This window comes from Triturus cristatus, chromosome 4_2 (genome assembly GCF_964204655.1).
Source record: "Triturus cristatus chromosome 4_2, aTriCri1.1, whole genome shotgun sequence".
NCBI classification, from domain to species: Eukaryota; Metazoa; Chordata; class Amphibia; order Caudata; family Salamandridae; genus Triturus; species Triturus cristatus.
Window position 1 is genome coordinate 186,196,384 of NC_140586.1, and position 21,892 is coordinate 186,218,275.

The following is a 21,892-nucleotide window of genomic DNA, read 5'->3' on the forward strand; positions in this document are numbered from 1 at the left end:
CCATTGGGATGAATGAAGGAGTAGTCCAGGCGACTGTCATAGAAAAATCTAACCTGAGAGGGCACCTGAAGATCAATGCCTTAGGTTGCATATGTAATCAAAAGAATAAAGGTCATATTTCAGGTCATAAAATTTAATTCAGATTTTAGCACTAGTTGAAAAGGATGCCTCTTTTGGCTAGACATGTATCAAAACTCCTATGTAAGGATTTTTTCAAAGATCATATGGAAGACTTAAATGGCTCTTTAATGAACATCTTAATCCTCTGAAAACAAATGTGCACCAAGATGCATTTAGATTCTGGAGATCACTGTTGGATGAACTCTCAGGGTATAGTATCTGATTAGGTAACCTGATGTGTGGCAGTAATGGAAAACCTCTACCATGCCTCGAGATGTGTTCCCCTACTGGCAAAAGTGCTGATCAATGGCATTATCTTCTTTAAGACACTGCCTGGCATTCAGGCTCTTGCAGTGGCCCAGTTCCAGGATGGGCACGGACTAGTGGCCCAGAAACAGTGAGTTCAGCAAAAAGATGTGATCAAATGTAATTAACACAGTCAAAAAAACAACTGTGTCTCCATCCCCTTCCCAACTAACCTCTGCCCAGCATTTTCAGTCACTACAGTCTGCTGACATAGTTGTGTGCTGTATTTGCATTTATAGAACTATATAACCCTAGCAAGAGCCAATGTGCACATGGCCTATGTGGGAACCATTTTGCTAACAAGCATGAGGTCTTGGTAGTAAAGCTGATATTTCAACAGTCTTGTGGCTGCACTTAAGCATGGCATGTACAGAACATTTTGGAGGAATAAGCACTAATGTGTATAGATTTACTAGTTACTGTACTACGTATTTTTTTATAGGTGTGAGGTGCTGGAGTGAGAAAGACTGTCTCGTGGCCACCTTATGAGCAACAAAACACTTCATACTACCATCAAAAGCAACAGGCTGCCAGAAAGAGGAGGGATAAGTAGCACTCAACAGCTTCAGGAAAAGTGTGTATTCTAGCAGGTCAATTACTTCTGGGGGTCATTAAGCACAAAAGCAAATCTCCTGAAGATAGCTCTGCTTTTACAGTTTCACTCTTATTTAAGGATGAGAACTAAAAAAAAAAAAAACAGTAGTTCGTAGGGATCAGAACACTGAACTCAACTTGTGGCCTTGGAACAAAAGAGCAAAATTCTGAGGATAGTAGCAGGATACGCGCTTATGCCGGTCATCATCTGTGATCACAAGCCAAAGAAAGGCACACTCAAGGAAGTGGATAGGCTACTGTGTTAAGTGTTTTGCGCCTTCTGAGTCCAACCACAGAGATTCGGTCGAAACATTGAATTTATGAAGGCTCCAATATGGGAGGAGTGTAGAACAAAGGCAAGATGGAATGGATATTGTGAGAATAGGCGATGAAAGGAGTAGGTAAAGGAGAGTTGGCTAGGATGGGTAGGACTGTACAGGAAACTAAGCTATGCGATATAAGAGGGCAAACTGGGAGTAAGGAAACAGGAGAAGGGCTGTGGAAACAGAGGGGAGGCTTAAAGGAAGAGGATGACAGAGCACAGGTAAGAAAATGAGTTGTATAGAAAGAGTAGAAGAGGAGCGATACCAAAAGGACATGATGGGAAAAGATAGCAGAGGAAAGAAATTGATGACTGAGTCAGGCAGAGAATAGACATGGAGCAAACATACAAGGATATGGTGGAAAAACAGAATTGAGAAAAGGGCTTGAAGGGGGAGAACAGCAAATCCTTACCCTGTTGGCCAGATGGTGTCATTATGAAGCACACAGATTTGATGCATCTTACGGCTGCATTCTATACATTCAACAAAGCTGAAGAAAGAAAGAAACTGTGTTATAACAGACTACAACAGCTTCTTCCGGCCCACACATTCATGGCCAGAGATCAGGGCTTAGTGGGTCCCACTACTAAACAGAGGATAATTCCTACTGGTCATGCAATGCATGCTCTTGTATAGACATCAGCAGTTACTCCCCTGATAGTTAAATGAATCACAGGCTGATACACAGAGGCCAGGACCCTGGTTTCACCTGCTGCTATGCGGAGGCTATGTCCTTGGCCACTTTGCATAAGGAAGGCTTGTTAAAGTTGACTGCCACATGCTAGGATATGGCCAAACCACTCACACTTCAACCAGATGAGAGGTTACAGCATCACTTACAGCTCAGGGTCCAGCGTGTCGTTCTTCCGCTTGGAAAATTGCTCTTTGCCAATAGTCCTAAAGAGAGAATACAGTTGCATTTAATCTAATAGCAGGCCCCTAGTCAGCCTAACACACACAGTTCACAGATCCAACCACAAACCTTCATGCGCAATACACAGGTATTCCAAACACCTAATACACATTTTCCATGTCTGACAGAGGACCAGTTTCTAACATTCTCAAGTTAAACTTAAGTTATCCAATCACATGATAAACATTTACAAGATTGGACACAAGTGACCACTTACACAGCAAACCATCTTGAGGTCACAAATGTTCTAACACAATCCTTGGCAAGATCTAATACTGGACACCAATCACTTACGAGACCCAATCAAAAGCATCCTTGAGGGATAAGGATAAGTTACTTACAGTGAAGGCCCACATCCATACTACTGGTATTTTGCTCAACCTCTGAATACTTTCCACACTATAAGGAAGATCCCACAACAGTATTGAAAAAGTCAAAATACACCAGAGCACTGAATTTAAGACGGTTACGGTTATGGACAGTAGTCCCACAATGCTTTACTCTTTAGGAGCCGTTTTTAAACAGGTAACCCACACAAGTAAAACCACAGTGAATGGAAGGGTCAATAACTTCAGAGGAAGATGACCACTTGAACAGCAAATACACTTCTAGTCTTCACTATAATTTTTTAATCTAATTTGAAGGAGTAAAAACAATTGGAAGGGTATACTTCAGGGATCTATGTGGTATGGGAGATTTGCCTGCTGTACCTGCGAGTGAGCGTCTGAATCCACACAATATTTTAATCTGAAATCTGGGCAGAAAACCATGCAGTGGTCCTACAGACCTCTGCCAGGACTTAATTTCTTGTGGGTGCTGCAACTCAAGTTCCACCTGATAAAGCCCTGAGAAAAACAACCTTATAGTAGAGGGAATACTCATATCTAGCAATAGTCCTTCTGTTGAAATTCAGAACAGTTCAAAGCATAGTTTTCTGCTTCTGATCCAAATACAAAGAGGGAGCCAAACTTAAGATTATTCAGCAAGGCTATCTTTATTCATTTTCACTAAAACTGTACATTCCAGTCAGCCCAGCCATGTAGATATAGTGATCCAAAATAGTCCTTGTGAATTTGATGGCAATCAGTCACTCCCTAATAGGATTTTGCCATTTGTGCATGCAGTGGTCAATACTAGATCAGTACTTATCTGTTAAAAGCGATCAGTCACTCCCTAGTGAGCTGTGTCGAATCATGTCCAAGAGGCGTGCAATAACGCCAGCGCCGAATACAAGTCTCTCGGGGAAAAAACATCAATGACTAAATTTATTTCAAAATAGAAGAAATCTAGCCACCTCACCATCAGAAAATATCCTATAAAATCTGCTAGATACTCACAGATTGTCTCCTCTTGATGGGATTTAAGAAACAAGTTACTTACCTTTATAATAGTTTTTAAGATTGAATGGTAAGAAGTATGCATCCTGTCCTTATCTTGTCTTCTGGTAGATGGGCCTGGAGGTTTAGTTTGCTTTGAATAAATGGGATCTTCCATCATCCGAAACCTAGTCACCTTCCTAATGATAGCTACTACTTCAACATCACACATCGGATGTCAAGAATCTGTTCTACTTTAGCTTGAAGACAACCAAGAGACTGGGCCAATGACAGCATGATGCAGTAAAGGGGGTGAACGCCTAAAGGGCCACAAGTACATAATGCAGGATTCCCAAGGGACAAGAGATGCTTTTTCAAAATGTGAGCACTTTCCCTATGTTACTCAGCAGTTCAGTAGTGGATGGGGGTGCCTGCACAAATCATGACAGAGCGTTCGTCCAAGGCCTCTACTCAAGAAGGCATTTGCTTTTGAAGAGACACTCTGCTGGGATTTCCACAAGGCTCCATCTTTCCAAATCTTTAGTGAACTGATAGGCAAAAAAGAAAGAACTGAATGCACTCAGTAGTCACAGAGTGGGGCTGAGACTACTTTCATGCCCTGCTTTAAAAGGGCTTCTCGAGTGTCCAACGGTCTCAAAAACACAAATGGAGTTCAGAACCATTAGATATACATCAAGAATCCTCAGAAACAGCATGTTGCTTTGGACACAAAAAAAAAGATTTAAAAAAAATGTAAAGTCCGGAAAACAAGACCTGCACAAGAAAAACAACGAAGCAGCTACAAAACCTAAAATAAGGTAATAGACTACTCAAATGATGCAAAATTAGGATCAAGTTTTCAGAGATCCTTAAGTTGTTTAGAAACAAATTAAGCTCAGAAGTCTCCTGAGGATCAAAGCATTGTGGGAGACTTTGACAACACACCTCTACCATATAGAGGCAAAGACTTTTTAATTGTCAGTGGAGTCTCCTACTTGTACTCACTCTTTACATTTCATTGGACTCTCCATCAGTGACCGAAAAGGGCTAAGCCCCTGCTGAAAAACAAGCAATCCAGTTTACAGGCATACACAGCTGAATGAATCACTAGCCATACCAAGGACAGACAAGTGGCTCAACCATAACCCATGTTAGCAGATTGAATCACAAGACATTAAAAGGACAGAAAAAAAGGACTCAATCACAAGCCAGCCATGAGACAGGCACGATCCAATCACTGGTCACTAGACACAGAAACACATTTTATCATAATACATGAGGAAAAGCTTCAATAATCTATACAGAGACTGTAGGCTCCCTAAGGGACCACACATACATTTGAAATAAAACTAGACACTGAGCATCACAGACAATGCTCTCACCATAATGTTCATGTAAGAGAAAAAAAAACTAATTTGAGATACTCACGTCTGCGGCTGGGTGGGGTCATCCCCCAGAGAAACACTTTCCCCCTGGATTTCGTTGAAGCATTTCTCGCAGAAGTGGTACCTGTCAGCGATAAGGCCATATTTGGGTGAACTGTTCCGTCCACACAAGCACAGCCAGCAATCAGAGCACGCCGCGGGAGGGGACAGGAGCACACACCAGGTCGCCACGCCAATGGGGACATTCACCGTTTGTCGCAGGGCGTCGAGATTTTTTTGGACCGCGTTTGCAACATTTTTTGAAAAATTTGCAATCAAAAGCCAGTGCCGGACAGGACAAGCAAGAGATGGGAGGAAAAAAAACACAACGAGGAGAGGGTAGGAGGGGCAGGACAGACAGAAGCAGGACAAGACAACACAGAGCAGAAAGCCAAGCAAAGCACAGATTAGCATTGATTCTGACCATGGGGGTTACAAGCAGCAAATAATCGGCAAAACAGGGCGCATCAAGGAAACACCCACGATCACCCTTTCCCCTTCCATGAAGGAAACAAACAGATCATGCACCCTTCTTACTACGGAAACGGTTCCCCTGCATTCAATGTGTTATTTCTGTAAAAACGGTGAACCTTTCCCAGATGTTCCCCCATGGAGAGGGAAGGATACTCCAAGACCTCGCCTCAATGAAGCCCCAGCACCCTCAAGCCCTCTCACCACAATATTGGGAAGGCTTGTCCAAGACATGCACATTTCTTGCCACTGTTAAATGAAAACTTAACGTAAATCTATACTACGTCTGAGTGGGGGCCTGCATCCTTCACTGCAGAGGGGAAATGGATATAAGACCACACTACAAAACATACAGGCTTTCTTGCATAGGTCCCCTACATATGGCAATTGCATTTCCAAGACTACCTGCCGCCATGTCTACCAGATTTCACAGGTCAGGTACCCTAAGCAGAGAATTAATCAGTACCAAGCATGTGCCCTTCTAGTTACCAACATCAAGTGAAGAATAAGGATTATTCAGAGAATCCCTAAAACACCTCATGGTGTCAGGTCAGGTACTAGAGAAATTAGAAGCTTTCTAAAATCCTTCATTACCCTAAGCAAGACTTTTATTTAAGAAAAAGACTCTAGGAAGACATATGTGTTCCATGGCCAAGCCTTTGCTAATGAATGAAAACAACCCAGCTCCCCTAACTCACATGTCAGGTATCTTTATTAGATAGTGTGCAAAAGACATAAGAGCGTCTATGGAATTTTACACAGATGCAGGGGATCCTGCTGTAACGAATGTGACTTTTAAACAGGAATGAGACCCAACGAGTTAACAGAAGAACAGTGCAGCACAGCAGACAAGGGTAGTTTGCAGGAAATAGTCAGTTAACATAAAACAGCCCCTTACAAATTTCATCCTTCCAAGCAAAAAGAATGACCAACCACCAGGAAAGGGAATGGGAATGGGACACATTGCAGCCTGAATATGCACGGACTGCTCTTTCTGCCACAATGACAGGATAAGTGTGCTTGCGTACATTCCTGTACAGTAGGTAGGATATCAGAAAGGAATGTATAGATATTAAGTGTACTTCGATACAGAGATCAGAAGCCTTTCAGGGACTGAACTAATCAGGTTCACAGGCATATCCCATTTTGCTAGGTTTGATTAATGTCTGAAAGTGAAGTACAGCATTGACATTTGTGTAATACTCTCGTACCACTTACAAGACATATTACAGCTGTTAACTGTGAAGAACACATGGAGTATGGTGCACCAAAGGTCTTATCGCTGCACCTTTATAATTTAAGAATGGATTTTGGGTGAGTAGGAGTTGGAAACAAAGCAACACACACTTCAGTGACTATGCCTGATTGGATAGTTGGGACTTTGGCATAGAAACAGGATGGCACCCATGCCTTGATGTTACTAGTCTTGCAAGCACACTTCCCATCAGCAGCCTGAGTGTGCATGCACTGGAGACAGGCCGTGGTGTGGTTCTTACCTGTTTTGGTAACTGTAGTAGGTGGCATCCCGAGGGATGGTGCAGAGCTGTTTCCCATAACAGCAGAGCGTCTGCGGAGAAAATTCCAGCTACATGGGAGAAGAACAAGGAGGAACTGAGAAGCATTCTTCAGGCACAAGAATATTTTAGTTTCCACTTAAATAAATACAAAATTAAACTATCCAGTACTTGGAGGGTAGAAAGGACCCTTATTCATGACACTAGTTCTCCAGCAAGGGAACTGTCCAAAGAATCACCATCTTAAAATATAACCCACAATTGTGGAACACTTCTGTAGTCCTCTCCTACAACAGAGACTTTTTCAAGCATAAGCAGGGCCACTGGAATTGTGTGGCAGGGAAGGACCAAATTAGGCAGCAGGATTTACTAGATTATGTGGCAAGAAAGGGGGAATTTTCTGGAACAATGCGGCACATTCTGTGATAGTATTACCTCATTATTTTGTCATTTGTACATGTTAACGCTGTCTGGGTAAAGGTTTCACCTCATTAGAACCAGTCTACGACTTGAAAACAGCAATAAACAACAGAAAGACAACCAGTTACCTTTGCAAATGGCCTTACACTGCACAGTAACACATGTAGCCACGTGTTAATACATTTTGATCTTTTTGAGCTAGAAACAGTTTTGTTAAGATCTGCAGATTATGGAGCACATGATGGATATGACAATTGTGGAAAATCCATAAGTATGTGAAAAATGCTGTGACAGCAAAACAGCATAATTCCAATGGCCAAAGGACAACATAATGCAGAAGTTGCTACAGATTTCTATTGCTTATCTCTAAAAGAATTAGATGTAGCACTGTGAAAGTTAATGGGACCGATGGTAACAAATCTTGATTCAAAAGAGGTTACCTTTATCCCCAAGACCTGCCAGTTACGAGGTATGCAAAATTCTTGTATTTTGATTTTGCAGCAATTGCACAAAATGCGTACAAAATGATGGAAATTATATGTAATTACGCAAAATATAAACTACCATTTGGCATTGTATCTTGGTGCACATGCACAATGTGTCTTTGCGTCCATTTTGGATGCATTTGGCAAACAACCAAAAGCACTGCAAACAGCAGCTCGCTCTGTCGCCCACTTTGTTCCTGTACATTCGCAGTAAATTTATCACGTAGTTACACTGTGGTATAATAGCGCATTTTCAGTATTTTCGTAACACAAGAGTAACACGAAATTCCTTAGTTAAGCTAATACACCAGTTCAATGCAAATTTCACCAAGGCTTACTTTCAGTTGGAAAAGCAAACCCTGATCTTGCGGCATTAAAATGCTGATCGAGCAATTTTTTTCACAGTGGAGGCGCATGATAGCACCCAAAAACAATAGAGCAACACACTCATCAGCAATGCATATTACCATCATTGTTTAAATTAGAGGCCTTCACTCGTTTTTAGGTCTCGCCTGACCCAGCGCATGCGCTGGTCTGGCGAGACTTATTGAGAGCGCTCCAAAAAGTGCTACCAGGCCAGCCTGGAGCTACAGTGCATGTGCGCGGGCACGCGCGCCGCGCTTTACCACGATTACTTTCACTTTCCCGGCCCGACGGCCTGTTTGATCGCGATCACTTTAACCTTCGCGGCCGCACGGATGCTTGGCATAGCCAATAGGTCTCGCTTTTGGGACCTTATAAGTATTTAGTTATGCAACTGTTGCATGGCTAAACACTTATAAGGCCCCAAAGGCGAGACCTATTGGCTATGCCAATGCTTGTTTAAATAGGTCTCTAAACCAAACTTTGCCAGAATGCATGAAGCCAAAGAGTACCGCAGTGTCAACAAAATTACCAGTACCCTAGCAAGTCTTTAAAAAGATCAATACCAGGTCCTTCTGAAGAGGGGACGTCGCATAGAACAAAGCCTTAAAACCAAAAGAAAAAACAGTAATGGGGCTTCAAAGTCAATGATGACCTAGTTGCTGCAGATGCTAATGAAAAATGATGGAACAACAAAAGTGCTTCCAGTAACTGAAACCGGCACTAGAAGTTCCGTATTCAGGCCTCGAACTGCATGGAATTCAAGCGGTGTACAAGTGTTAAAACTAAAGATTAGAAGAGGCAGAGATCCAGCCACTAGGATAAGCACCAAATGAAAATATACTTCATGGAAAGCCACCCAAAGCCCTAATCTATCTGTGCGAACGAGCACACTCCTTCAACCTATGCCAGGAGTCTGATTTCCTTACATGTATGTTTGGCAGTCTGAGAGCAGTCATGCAGTCGCTGACCATGCAGACTGTGTATAGACATCCAGCAACCACATAAATCGAGAAATACCTGGAGAAGTGCAGAATAAACTTTTGGGGAGCTATGCCCAACATTGCCAGGTTACTTTGCAATTTATTTTATTAGATAGAAGTTTGAGTCCCTAGGTTCAAATCCTCTCAGAACTGCTATGTGATTAGCATCCTTAAATATTAAACTATGAAATCAGTGCACGATGTCCCGGTGCTTCGAGCAGCTAGGAATCTGGTATATCGTTCTATGGCACTGGAAACATGGGGTGTTTCACGCAGCACCCCAGGTGTATGAAGCGCAATAGATTTTATATGTTGAGATAATGTCAAATATACAAAACAGGACTCGATGCATAGTAACAATCTGTGTATGTGCAATGACGGACTTATTTTGTGCGTGTTCACTAAGAGTGAAGTGCATTAGGCCTGAAACTTAAGCCTATAACTAAATGTCAAGCTCTTTGCTTTATTTTGTGCAAGCTGATGGAATGTTGTCACACATTCAGTTATTTTTTGTATCAGCTTATGATAATGATTCCCTTTACCTGCTGAATACTAGTAGCGGTTGCACCTAAGCTCTGCAGGACAACCCTGTTAAGGCTTTCGTAGTTATACGGGGCAACGTAACAAGAACTAATATTTCCACAAAGCTAGCAAAAAAGCTTTGTTTTGCAAGCATCCACCTGATCCATAGAAATACATTAGGGAGTAAAGTCGACAAACTCTCGCTAATTTAGGAGCGACAGGGTGAGAGAAAGGAGTTGCTGAGCAGCATGCTGTCAGCTGGGCTGATTAAAAAAAGTTCTTTTGGTCTTCCTTTTTCCTTCCCAAAAAATGGGGTCCCTAAAACAATTTGTTCATACTTCGAACAAGGGGGTGTCTCAATAAGGCACAATCACACCACCGACAAAGGCCTCCATTTATGTTCAACAGGCACCATAAGACTAAGCTTCAATTTATGTCCTGATGGGACGGCAAAGCCAGGCATTAATTTACAGTTAACTGCCACCTCTGGCCAATGCCTAAAATCATCATAATGTGGCTGATGCAGCTGTTCTGAATTGAACATACCCAAATAGAGGCCAAAAAGTTAATAAAAGTTTGTCTGGAAGGAAGTGAGTGCAAAACAGCTCTTGAAAACTAATTTTCCTTCTTGGCTTGCAAAATACAAACATCTTCAATATCTGGAACTTTTTACCAGAACACCTTCTAGTGATGCAAGCAGGCATGGAGGTTCCTAAGAGGGAAACCAAAATCTGGCGTGAAGTACCCAAACCAGAAAGCTACTACAAATTTGGATCTGAGGCCAGAGTACTAGAAGCCCTTGGCTCGTACTCTAGCAGCAAAGAATAGCAGACAGACAACAAAGTAACCTGAAGATGGATAGTGTGCGTCGGTAAAATAGGAGATGCCAAGCTAAGCTCAGTCCAGTGATCAGACACACCCAGTATCGGAAATTAATCTGAGATTGTATAGAAGCAAAGAAGGGAAAATTAATACCAATTCTCCATCATGGAAATATTTACTGAATTCACGAACACTGAACAGCTCACATCCTAAACCCCCACTCTTGAAGGAATATAGTGTTGATGGAAATCTTCACAGAAGAAAAATCTTTAGTGAATTCATAAATTACGAATCTCTCAGCCAAGAGCAGGTTCACTGTTACAAATATATTCAATGTTCCTTAGTATCAGTGAAGGTGCCATGATGGAGAGAATGATGCACTGGAGCCTGTTTGGGCAGTTCGGCTTAATTAAAATTATTATTATTTTTTTTAACTGTCTCATGGCCCGTGACCCACAACCCAAGCCCAGTTCCTAGCAATAGCAAGTATGACAATCTGTTGAAGATGCCATGCTAGGAATCACATGTTGTGCAAGAATGAAGCTCTAACCTCCACATATCTCACCCCGACCTGTGCTCTTCTCTTGTAGGGATGGGAGGATTACCACATTCACCCTGCTCCTGTTCACCTTCTTCCTCAGATGTGCAGTTCAATCTCCAAAGGCACACTCTCTGGTACAACCCTTTTTCCAGGGGCACTACAGCTCCTTGCCCAAACATGCACCAGACCCTGGAACGGACGTCAATCCTGCAAAAATGCTAATCTTTGCACACAAATGCCCCACTTACAAGGACATTGATCAGCATCTTTCTACTGTAACAGTAAACCTCTTTCTCTATACACAACTACTCTGGTATGTGCAATTCTCCTCATGCTATGAACCTTTCTTTCAGAAGTTCCACTCCCCTGATATGCACACAGCATCAGAACATCTGATCACCAATGCATGCAGCAAAGTCTGGTATTCACTTTCTTCAACAGCAGTAAAGATTCTCCCACATATAACATTTTTTATGGTATGCATATTTATCATGCACTAAAGACTCACTGCACCATCAAATGGCCGACTCTAGCACACACTTCTTTCCACCACCAAGTTGCCCCTTATACACACCTTTCTCCCACAGCAGTACCCTAGACTCTGCATGACGGGGTCGATCTCCTGCTCGAACACTTCGGCCAGCTTGGAGCAGTACTTGTAGACACGAGACGTCTTCCGATTGTACAGCCAGGCATTGTTGAACATCAACCAGATGTCATCGACGTACTGCCAGGGCTCCTGGTACTGGCCAGTGTCCAGCTTGCGCTTGATGGTGGAAAGGTCCATGGGATTCTTCACTATATCGAAGTAATCCTGCAGGACAGAGGCATTTTTCTGAATCATAAGAGGTTAAGGAATTACTGAATCTGTCTGAGCGGAGATGTGGATATAAATAATATATATAGATCGAAAAAAATCAGATTTGACAGTTTGTGCCATCTGTGTGTGCCGTACGCTGTCCCAGCCACCATTCCTGCCAATGAGTGTCATTCGCTGTCTGGTCACCTTCCTGCCAGTGTGTGTGGTATGCAGACTAGATCACCTGTCATGTAAGCCTGTTTGTGAGAGACGCTGTCCCAGTCAAGTCCTGCCAGAAAGAGAGCCTTGTATGCCGTCCAGTCACCTGTCCTGCAAGCCTGTCAGCGCTTGTGGTACATTGCCCCAGTATTGCATCCTGCATGTGTATGAGGCGTTGAACCAGGCTAGTCACTCGTTCTGGCAGTACGTATTGTATCTTGCTCAATCACGTTTTCTACCCATAACAACAGATATCGCATGCCATTCACTATCCTGATAACTATTTTGGTGTTTTCTCTACATTGTCCGGGGCACTTTTCTTGCCTGGTGAGTATTCTGCACTGTGGTTTCCAGTGTCCGTATGTGTGGCACTGTCCTTTCCAGTGTGGCTGGCACAGCCCTTTTATGTGTGGGTCTGTGTGGCTAGTGTTGCCCGTTACCGTGTGTGTTCACTTTCCAAGCATCATCCTGGTCTGAAATCAAAGTATATTGTTTTAGCATGCCTCTTGGTCAGGGGTGTACATAATATACGGTCAGTTGCACAATGTCCTGGTTACTGATTTTGCTCTATGTCTGTGTCATAACCTGGCTGGCTCCGTTTCCTTTAAGGTACAAATAGCTGGTTTCCATTCCTGCATTCTGTGTGTATCTATGGCATTACAGCTAGGGTTCCATAGGGGAGGAGACAGACAGGGCACTGGACAAGTAGACAGAGGCTTCCTCCAGCAAGCTCAGCTCTGAAGATTACTGGACAAAATGCTTGGAATAACACAGACAATGTAAGGTGTGCACTGTGGCCTCCAAGTAGCACAGAAGCAATGAATGCCCAACCCAGGAGCAGGTCTCTAATGTGAGAATAGTGAAAGGTGCGAGGCAAGGGTACCCAGGACGTGCGAGTCTAAGAGACACAAGGCAATGAGTGGAAGGCAGCAGACGTCACACAACAGGAGTAGCAGCCCGACACACAATACAGAGAACACAAGCAGCCCTCCCAGGCACCTCCCCTCCGCCCGGCCCACTCAGCAACCTGCCACAGAAAGCCCCAACACCACGGACAAGAAGCCAAGCTGAGGGATTGTATGCAGGGCAGCAGGGTCCAGAGCAAGAGGCGTCATTGGCAGCTTTCATATCCCACCCCCTCCCCATCAAATCACTGCCCTGCCCACAAATAAAATCATGGCTACTCCACAACTGAGCATCACAAGCATGGCTCAGTGGCCCTCTGTGCAAGGTCTGAGGACTGCTTCAGCTGCACTGATAGTCCTGACCACCAAGTGTCACTGCAAGAGTAGTACTTGGCTTTACCACCCAGGAACTGACTTGCATTACCAGAATTCCCAACTCAATTCAACAGGTGTTAGATTAAGAGCAAAACTATGTCTCAGTCTTACCTGGAGCGGATGCTACTTCTCCAGTACTCCCTTCAGGTGTAATTGTAACAGCACTTGACTATCCCTCCCAGGGGCTATTACTGCATCAGCTTTCCCCAGCCATGATCAGCAGGTGTCACTGTAAGAGCAGTACCTTGCGCTTCATCCCTCCAAAGACGGTCTCTGACTTCAGCAGCACTCCCAACCCTTCCAGCAGTTGTCACTGCGCAGGGCATACAGAGCAGCAGCTACAGCCCCTCTAAATCCCCAACAGAAAGCAATAAAAGCCACTTCCCACCTCATACCCTCCACCCACCACAAAAGATAATTCCTCGAGATGGAAACACTTACCGGGATTCCTAAGACCTGGGGATCTACAGGCTGACGAAAGGGGAGGGACTCAGGATCCTGGCGATAAAGTGCCTCTAGTGTGGGCATCAGGGCCTGCCGCAACTCCTCCGGCTTGAATACTATTGGAAATAAGAAAACAATTCCAAGGCATGAACAGTGTTACCGTTACTCAACTCAGGCTAGGTGTACCTAAAATCTTAGCTTAAGATGGTCAATTCTTGCAACAATGCAATATTAAACTCAAACTTCCTAAAGTCACAGTAAAGCGGGTCCAACAGATATTTTTTTATCTATTCACTGTGCAAACTTATCCTTGGCCACCTGGGCTCGCGTCAACCTGCTACTTTGCCTATACAGAATCAGGTAGGTTTCAGCTCAAGAAGCTGAATCACTGGCACAGCTTCCTTTGAAGTAGAAGTCCTTGAATATATATTTATAACAACTAGAACGCTTGTCTATAATTAATGAAGCACTAGTAAACTGAATGGAGCAAGAACAAAGTTTGGTCTAGTCTAACATTCGAATTGGATATGGTCTCTTTTTGTCAAAGTAAGAGCTGTATTGTCTCCCTTTACAGTTGAAAGCAAAGAATAGAGCTACTTTCCGCATCCCACTTTGGGAACGCACACTCCTTTTGCACAGTTTCAGCAGGCGCCATGTTCCACACTTGGGTGTCCGTCTATAGACAGGGCTGTTAAACTAACAGGATGTAAGAAAGTGCCATCTATTTGCAAGGTTGCCCCCACTTTTTTGCCAAACTGCTGATGTACTTTGAGTGTGCCCTGGGTTCCTGCCAAAGAGGTACCCAGGGTCTATGTTCTTTCCCTGAACTGCATTGAGACAAAACCCAATTGGCACTCTTCGGCCATACGTCAGTCCCTTGTGAATGGTACCACAGGTACCAAGGGCATTGTGGCCAGGGAAGGCCTTTAAGGACAGCAGCACTAATTGTGCCACCCTTAGAGGCCCTGTACCTTATGTCTGCCTCTCACGCTCTCTGCCCCTGCGCCCCCCACGCTCTCTGCCCCCGTGCCCCCCAAGCTCTACCCCTGCGCCCCCCACACGCTCTGCCCCCCCCCGCCCCCCACACTCTGCCCCCCCACGCCCCCCACACTCTCTGCCCCCCCACGCCCCCCACACTCTCTGCCCCCGCGCACCCCACACTCTCTGCCCCCGCGCCCCCCACACTCTCTGCCCCCGCGCCCCCCAAACTCTCTGCCCCCTCGCCCCCCACCTTCTCTGCCCCCGCGCCCCCCACCTTCTCTGCCCCCGCGCCCCCCACCTTCTCTGCCCCCGCGCCCCCCACCCTCTCTGCCCCCGCGCCCCCCACCCTCTCTGCCCCCGCGCCCCCCACACTGAAGGTGAGAAAGTGTCATCTTTCTTGCATGGTATGCCCCCACTTTTTGCTGAATTGCTGAATGTACTTTGACTGAGTGTGCCCTGGACTCCTGCCAATCAGGTGCCCAGGGCCTATGTCCCTTCCCTAAACAAAAACCTCCAAATTGGCAAACCCTGGCCAGATGTCAGCCCCTGGTAAATGGTACCCTAGGTACCCAGGGCCTTGTGACCAGGGAAGGCCTCTAAGGACTGCAGCACTCATCGTGCCACCCTTAGAGGCCCTGTACCCTAACAGACACACACACTGACCTTGCAGGCTGAGTGTCTGGGTACAAGACAAAACAAGGAGTCGACATGGCACACATCCCTGTGTGCCATGCCCACCACCTACACTGCCCTGGCATACATCAGCCACCCCTCTAGCTGGGTGCCCTATGCTAGTGGTGTGGGCACAGGAGCACGAGCCATGTGCCCCTACAGTACCCAGGCCCATTCCTGGGCACTGTAAGTGAAGTGCTGCCATTTAAGAGTACATGGTGCTGAGAGCTCGTCAAACACGAACTCCACAGCACCATAATTGCAACACTGAAGACTGAGAAGTTTGGTATCAAACTTCTCAGCACATTAAACCCACATTGATGCCAGTGTGGGATTTAATGTACAAAGCACCACAGAGGGCATCTTAGAGATGCCCCCTGAGACCTAACCTACAATCCACGTCTGGACTGAGAGGCTGCCTAGGCTGCCACACAGCAGACATGTTGCTGGACCCCTGGGTAGGAGAGCCCCAGGTCTCCTGGGCCTGCAACAATGCACATCCTGGGCGAGGTGCTAGGTCTCCTCCCCCAGGATGGACAGGGGGAAGCTTCAAAGGCATGCCGCCTCTGAGAGCTTCCCCAGGCCACTTGCAACCCCCTCTCTGGCGGAAAGCCTGGCCGGAAACCCCAAATTAGGACAGGGGATGTGCCAGCCTGCCAACCCCACCCCTCAGGTGGGGGAGGCGAAGTGAAGCACATCTCCGGGCGCTCGCCATCTTGAAGATGGGAGGCCCTACGCAATCAGGAATAGGCTACTGCCCCCCTCCCACAGGAGAGTGGCAGAATAGGGGGTGTATCCACCCCAGGACAGGGACCCATTGGTCCCTGCCCTTTACCTAACTGTAACGCCCCTAAATCTATTATTTAGGGGCACCTCTGAAAAAGCAAAGAAGAGCATGAAGAAAGAAGAGCAAGAAGAAAGAAGACCTGCCGTGCAGCTGCTAAGAAGAGGAAGACACCAACTGCTTTGGCCCCAGCCCTACAGTCCTGCCGACCCTCGAACCTGCTAAATCCCGGCACCTCTTGTGGCCAGCAACCTCACAAACCCCGGAGGACCTGGCTACCTTGTGACTGAGCATCTGGGACACCCATGAGCAGTGGCTCTGCTCAAAGCAAGCACTAACCCCTGGCATCAGCCATGAACTGTGAACCCTGCGCACACTGCACCCGCCAAGCCTGGCCTGTGCTGGAGTGAACAAAGACCCCGAGGACGTCCCCCCGGCGACTGTGACCCCGAATCCGGCACCCAATGACTTACCTCAACGCTCCTGACAACGCCTGCAGCAGCAGAACCAGGTACCCCCCCAACCGCGATCAACAGAGGGTAAGATTTCCCGACATCCAAAGGCACCAATGCACCGGCGCCCTGCGGCCCCCTGTGACCAACGCCAGGGTACCTACCTATCCTCCAACTAGCCAACTTACCTCTCGAAGTGGTGGTGGCACCTGAAGAATCTTCGTCCCCGAGCTTGCAGCCTTTGTTCATCCTGGAGCTTTCCCATTAAAATTCATTGAGCGCCCGAAGGCTCAATAGCACTCTGCACCCAGCCGCCCGAGTGGCCCTGGCAGTGTAATTTCTACTCCTACCTACTTCCCCATTTGCCCTGAGCAAGCGACCAGGAGCCCAGCTCCCACAGCCGCGTGGCGTACTAGTCAGCAGCCACCAACCAAGGCCCCCCTGCCTCTCATAGGATAACATTGGGCCTAACTCACTCTGCACCCAGCTGCCCCTGTGCCGCTGAGGGTGTAACAACTGTGCTTACCTGACCCCGGGAGACCCCCGAGTGTGCCCAGAACCTTAACTCTGCCAGTCGAGTACTTACCCAAAAGCCGATAACTCAATATTCTCCATAGGGTAACATTGACTGGTTTGTTCTAGGGCTTTCTCTGGTCACAGTGCCCTGGGTACCTATGGTACCATTTACCAGGGGCTGACATGTGACCAGAGATCCCAATTGGGTTTAGGCTTCAATACAATTTTTAGGGAAGGAACACAGGCCATGGGCACCTTATTGGCAGGAGCCCAGGGCACACTCAGTCAAAGTACATCAGCAATTCAGCAAAACGTGGGGGCATACCATGCAAGAAAGATGGCACTTTCTCACAAAACTGTTTACAAACTGCATTACTACTGTAAAGTATTTATTGCATACCTGTGCCAGGCTTGCTTGGTTCTAGAAAATAAAATAAAGTATTTTCATACAAAAACAATTGGTCTGAAGTTCAGTCTTTGAGTGTGTGATTCGGTGAGAAAGTGAGCTTCTCCAGGCCACTTGCTGTACTCAGCAACTGGCCCCTACCGGTTCTAAACCACCACTCTGGTGGGAAAACTGGCCAGAAAGCACAAGGATGGACAGGGGGTGTGCCAGCCTCTGCCAACGCCACCCCTCAGGTGGGGGAGGCGAGGTGAAGCACATCTCCGGGATCTCGCCATCTTGAAGATGGGGAGCCCTGCCCAATCAGGACTAGGCCACTGACCCCCTCCCACAGGAGAGTGGCACCCACCACTCCTTACCAACCCCAGGGCAGGGACCCAGTGGTGCCTGCCCTTTACCTACCAGTAACGCCCCTAAATTTAGCATTTAGGGGTACCCTGAACCTTCCTTCGATTCCGAAACAGCAAAGAAGATCAAGAAACAAGAAGACCTGCCGTGCAGCTGCTAACCAGAGGAAGACACCAACTGCTTTGGCCCCAGCCCTACAGGCCTGTCGACCATCGAACCTGCTCCTGCTAAATCCGGGCAACTCCCATGGCCAGCAACCTCACAAACCCCGGAGGACCTGGCTACCTTGCGACTGAGCATCTGGGACTCCCATGAGCAGTGGCACTGCTCAAAGCATGTAACTGACACCTGGCATCAGCCAGGAACCGCGAACCCTGCACACACTGCACCCGCCAAGCCTGGCCTGTGCTGGAGAGGACAAAGACCTCGAGGACATCCCCCCGGCGACTGTGACCCCGAATCCAGCACCCAAGGACCCACCTTGACGCACCTCACGACGCCTGCAGCCTCAGAACTAGGGACGCGTTTACAAAAATCGACACTTAGAAGAAATTTTCCAGAAAAACAGTCAATGATTTCCTATGGAAGAAAAATGTGTTACTGGTAAGTATGGTACTGAATATTTTTCAGGGTCAGTGCTGGGTACCAAGATCCAGCACTGGGATCTCACCTAATAGCAGGTGAGTATTTTCGTTTTCGTTACTCGGCTGATTTTTGGTGAATATTTTAAGTTTTGAAAACTCCACACAGAAGAGATTTCAGAAGAAACCAGTCAATGTTACCCTATGGAGAAAGGCAAATGCTACTTACCAGTATGCATCTGTTCTTGGCATGTAGAGCTGCAGATCTACACACTGTGCATAGATCGCCATCTGGTTTTGGGCCCAGATGTTGCAGTTGTTTTTCTCTTGGAAAGTCTTTGGAAGTCACGAGGTATGTGACTCCTCCTTTGGATCGTATTGCGCATGGGCTTCGGCTCCATCCTCAGATTGTTTTTTGCCAGCAGGGAAATGATGGAGCGTAGTAATAAACAGTGAAGATGCCCATGTGTGTTGTATCTAAATAAGATAAACTTGAACAGATAAAGGTAGCCGGGGAGGTGGGTGGGCATGTGTAGATCTGCAGCTCTACATGCAAAGAACAGATGCATACTGGTAAGTAGCATTTGCCGTTTGCGGCATATGAGCTGCAGATTACACACTGTGCATAGATTGTATAGCAGTACCCATCCCTAGCGGCGACCATCAGTATCTGTTGCAGTGGTTTGAAACAATGTTTTGAGTACAGCCTGGCCCACACTAACTTGTTGCTTAGCCTGCACATCTACACAATAGTGTTTAGTGAAAGTGTGCAGTGTTGACCATGTAGCTGCTTTGCAGGTATCATTTAAGGGGATGTTCCCTAAGAATGCCATGGAAGCCCCTATCTTACGTGTAAAGTAGGCTTTAGGGGGAACAGATAGCGTTTGTTTTGCTTTGTGGTAGCAAATCTGAATGCATTTGACAATCAACCTAGCTATCCCAGATTTGGAGATGGGGTTGCCTTTATGTGGTGATGAGAAGGAAACGAACAGTTGTTTGGTCTTACGAAATGGTTGTGTTCTCTCGATGTAGTAGAGTAAGGCTCGTTTGACATCTAATGTGTGGAGAGCTCTTTCTGCAACGGTTTGTGGTTGCGAGAAGAATACAGGTAGTTCCACAGATTGGTTTAGGTGAATGAGAAATGACTTTAGGGAGGAATTTTGGATTAGTACGGAGAACAGCCTTGTTATGGTGCATTTGCAGAAAAGGTTCTTGAATGGTGAGCGCTTGTATCTCACTGACCCTTCTGTGGGAAGTGATGGCTACCAGAAAAGCAGTTTTCCATGTTAGGAATTGAAGTTCACATTTGTGTAGAGGTTCAAACGGTGGCCCCATTAGTCTAGTGAGAACGATGTTTAGGTTCCACACAGGTGAGGGTGGCACTCTGGGGGGAATTATTCTTTTGAGGCCTTCCATGAAGGCTTTTATGGCAGGCACTCGAAAGAGTGCTAGATGTTGCCTGTTTTGCAGGTAAGCTGCTATGGCTGCAAGGTGCAGTTGTGAGAACGTGGGTTTCTGTTGCAGTAACCCCCCCCTTTTTTGCCTAATAGCTGATGCACTTTTCCTTGTTGTGCCCTGGGCTCCTGCCAATCGGGTGCCCAGGACCTGTGTTCCTTCCCTAAAATACAAACTCCCAATTGGCAAACCCTGGCCACATGTCAGCCCCTAGTAAATGGTACCCTAGGTACCCAGGGCCTTGTGACCAGGGAAGGCCTCTAAGGGCTGCAGCACTCATTGTGCCACCCTTAGAGGCCCTGTACCCTTACACACACACACTGCCTTTGCAGGCTGAGTGTCTGGGTGCAGGACAAAACAAAGAGTCGACATGGCACACATCTCTGTGTGCCATGCCCATCTCCTACACTGCCAAGGCATATGTCAGCCACCCCTCTGGCTGGGTGCCTTATGCCTATGGTGTGGGCACAGGAGCAGGAGCCCTGTGCCCCTACAGTACCCAGGTCCATTCATGGGCACTGTAAGTACAGTGCTGCCATTTACAAGTACATGGTGCTGAGAGCTCGTCAAACACGAGCTCCACAGCACCATAATGGCAACACTGAAGACTGGGAAGTTTGGTATCAAACTTCTCAGCACATTAAACCCACACTGATGCCAGTGTGGGATTTAATGTACTAAGCACCCCAGAGGGCATCTTAGAGATGCCCCCTTACAGCTAACCTACAATCCACGTCTGCTCTGAGGCTGCCCAGGCTGCCACACAGCAGACACGTTGCTGGACCCCTGGGTGGGAGAGCCCCTGCTCTCCCGGGCCTGCAACAATGCACATCCTGGGTGAGGTGAGAAATCTCCTCCCCCAGGATGAGCAAAGGGAAGCTTCAAAGGCATGCCGCCAGTTGGAGTTTCCCCAGGCCACTGCAACCCCCCACTCTGGCGGGAAGCTTGGCCGGAAACCCCATACAAGGACAGGGGATGTGCCAGCCTGCCCACCCCACCCCTCAGGTGGGGGAGGCGAGGTGAAGAACATCTCCGGGCTCTCGCCATCTTGAAGATGGGAGGCCCTACCCTATCAGGATTAGGCTTCTGCCCCCCTCCCACAGGAGAGAGGCAGGATAGGGGGTGTACCCACCCCAGGACAAGGACCCATTAGTCCCTGGCCTTCACCTACCTGTAACGCCCCTAAATCTAGTATTTAGGGGCCCCCTGAACCTTCCTTCCGCAGATTCCAGATAGAAACCTACAAGAAGAGCAAGAAGAAAGAAGACCTGCCCTGCAGCTGCTAAAAAAGAGGAAGACACCAACTGCTTTGGCCCCAGCCCTACCGGCCTGTCGACCCTCGAACCTGCTCCTGCTCCAGCGCGGCATCTCTTGTGGCCAGCAACCTCAAAAACTCCGGAGGACCTGGCTACCTTTGAACTCTGATTCCCTGGGACTCCCATGAGTAGAGGCTCTACTCAAGAAACCTACTTTTAACCCCTGGCAGCAGCCCGGGACCGCGGACCCAACACACTCTGCACCAGCCAAGCCTGGCCAGTGCCGGAGTGGACAAAGACCCTGAGGACGACCCCACGGCGACTGTGACCTCGAGTCCGGCACCCAAGGACCCCCCTCGACATCCCGGAAGAAGCCTGCAGCCTCAGAACAGAGTGCCACCCCAACCGCGATCAACAAGAGGGTAAGATTCCCGACGTCAAAAGGCACCCCTGCACCCGGCGCCCTGCGGCCCCCTGTGCCCAATCCCGTGGTACCCACCTAACCTACAACTACCCAACTTACCTCTCGAAGTGGTGGTGGCATCTGAAGCATCCTCGTCCCCGAGCTTGCAGCCTTTTTCCAAA

General features: G+C 47.0%; 1 protein-coding gene across 7 annotated transcripts in view; it reads right to left on the reverse strand.

Moving 5' to 3' along the window:
• Window positions 1-21,892, reverse strand: part of EP300 (EP300 lysine acetyltransferase) — a 520,888-nt gene that overhangs the window by 69,266 nt on the left and 429,730 nt on the right. For 2 of the 7 annotated variants that reach the window (XM_085601052.1, XM_085601051.1), the window contains exons 17-22: window positions 13,857-13,975; window positions 11,692-11,931; window positions 6,964-7,052; window positions 5,001-5,081; window positions 2,184-2,240; window positions 1,756-1,833 (exon numbers count right to left, since the gene is read on the reverse strand). In XM_085601052.1, coding sequence (XP_085457178.1) covers window positions 1,756-1,833; window positions 2,184-2,240; window positions 5,001-5,081; window positions 6,964-7,052; window positions 11,692-11,931; window positions 13,857-13,975 — 664 coding nt within the window. Of the gene's footprint in view, window positions 1-1,755; window positions 1,834-2,183; window positions 2,241-5,000; window positions 5,112-6,963; window positions 7,053-11,691; window positions 11,953-13,856; window positions 13,976-21,892 lie in introns of all 7 variants that reach the window. The other 5 variants (XM_085601050.1, XM_085601049.1, XM_085601047.1 and 2 more) reach the window with 3 other exon arrangements.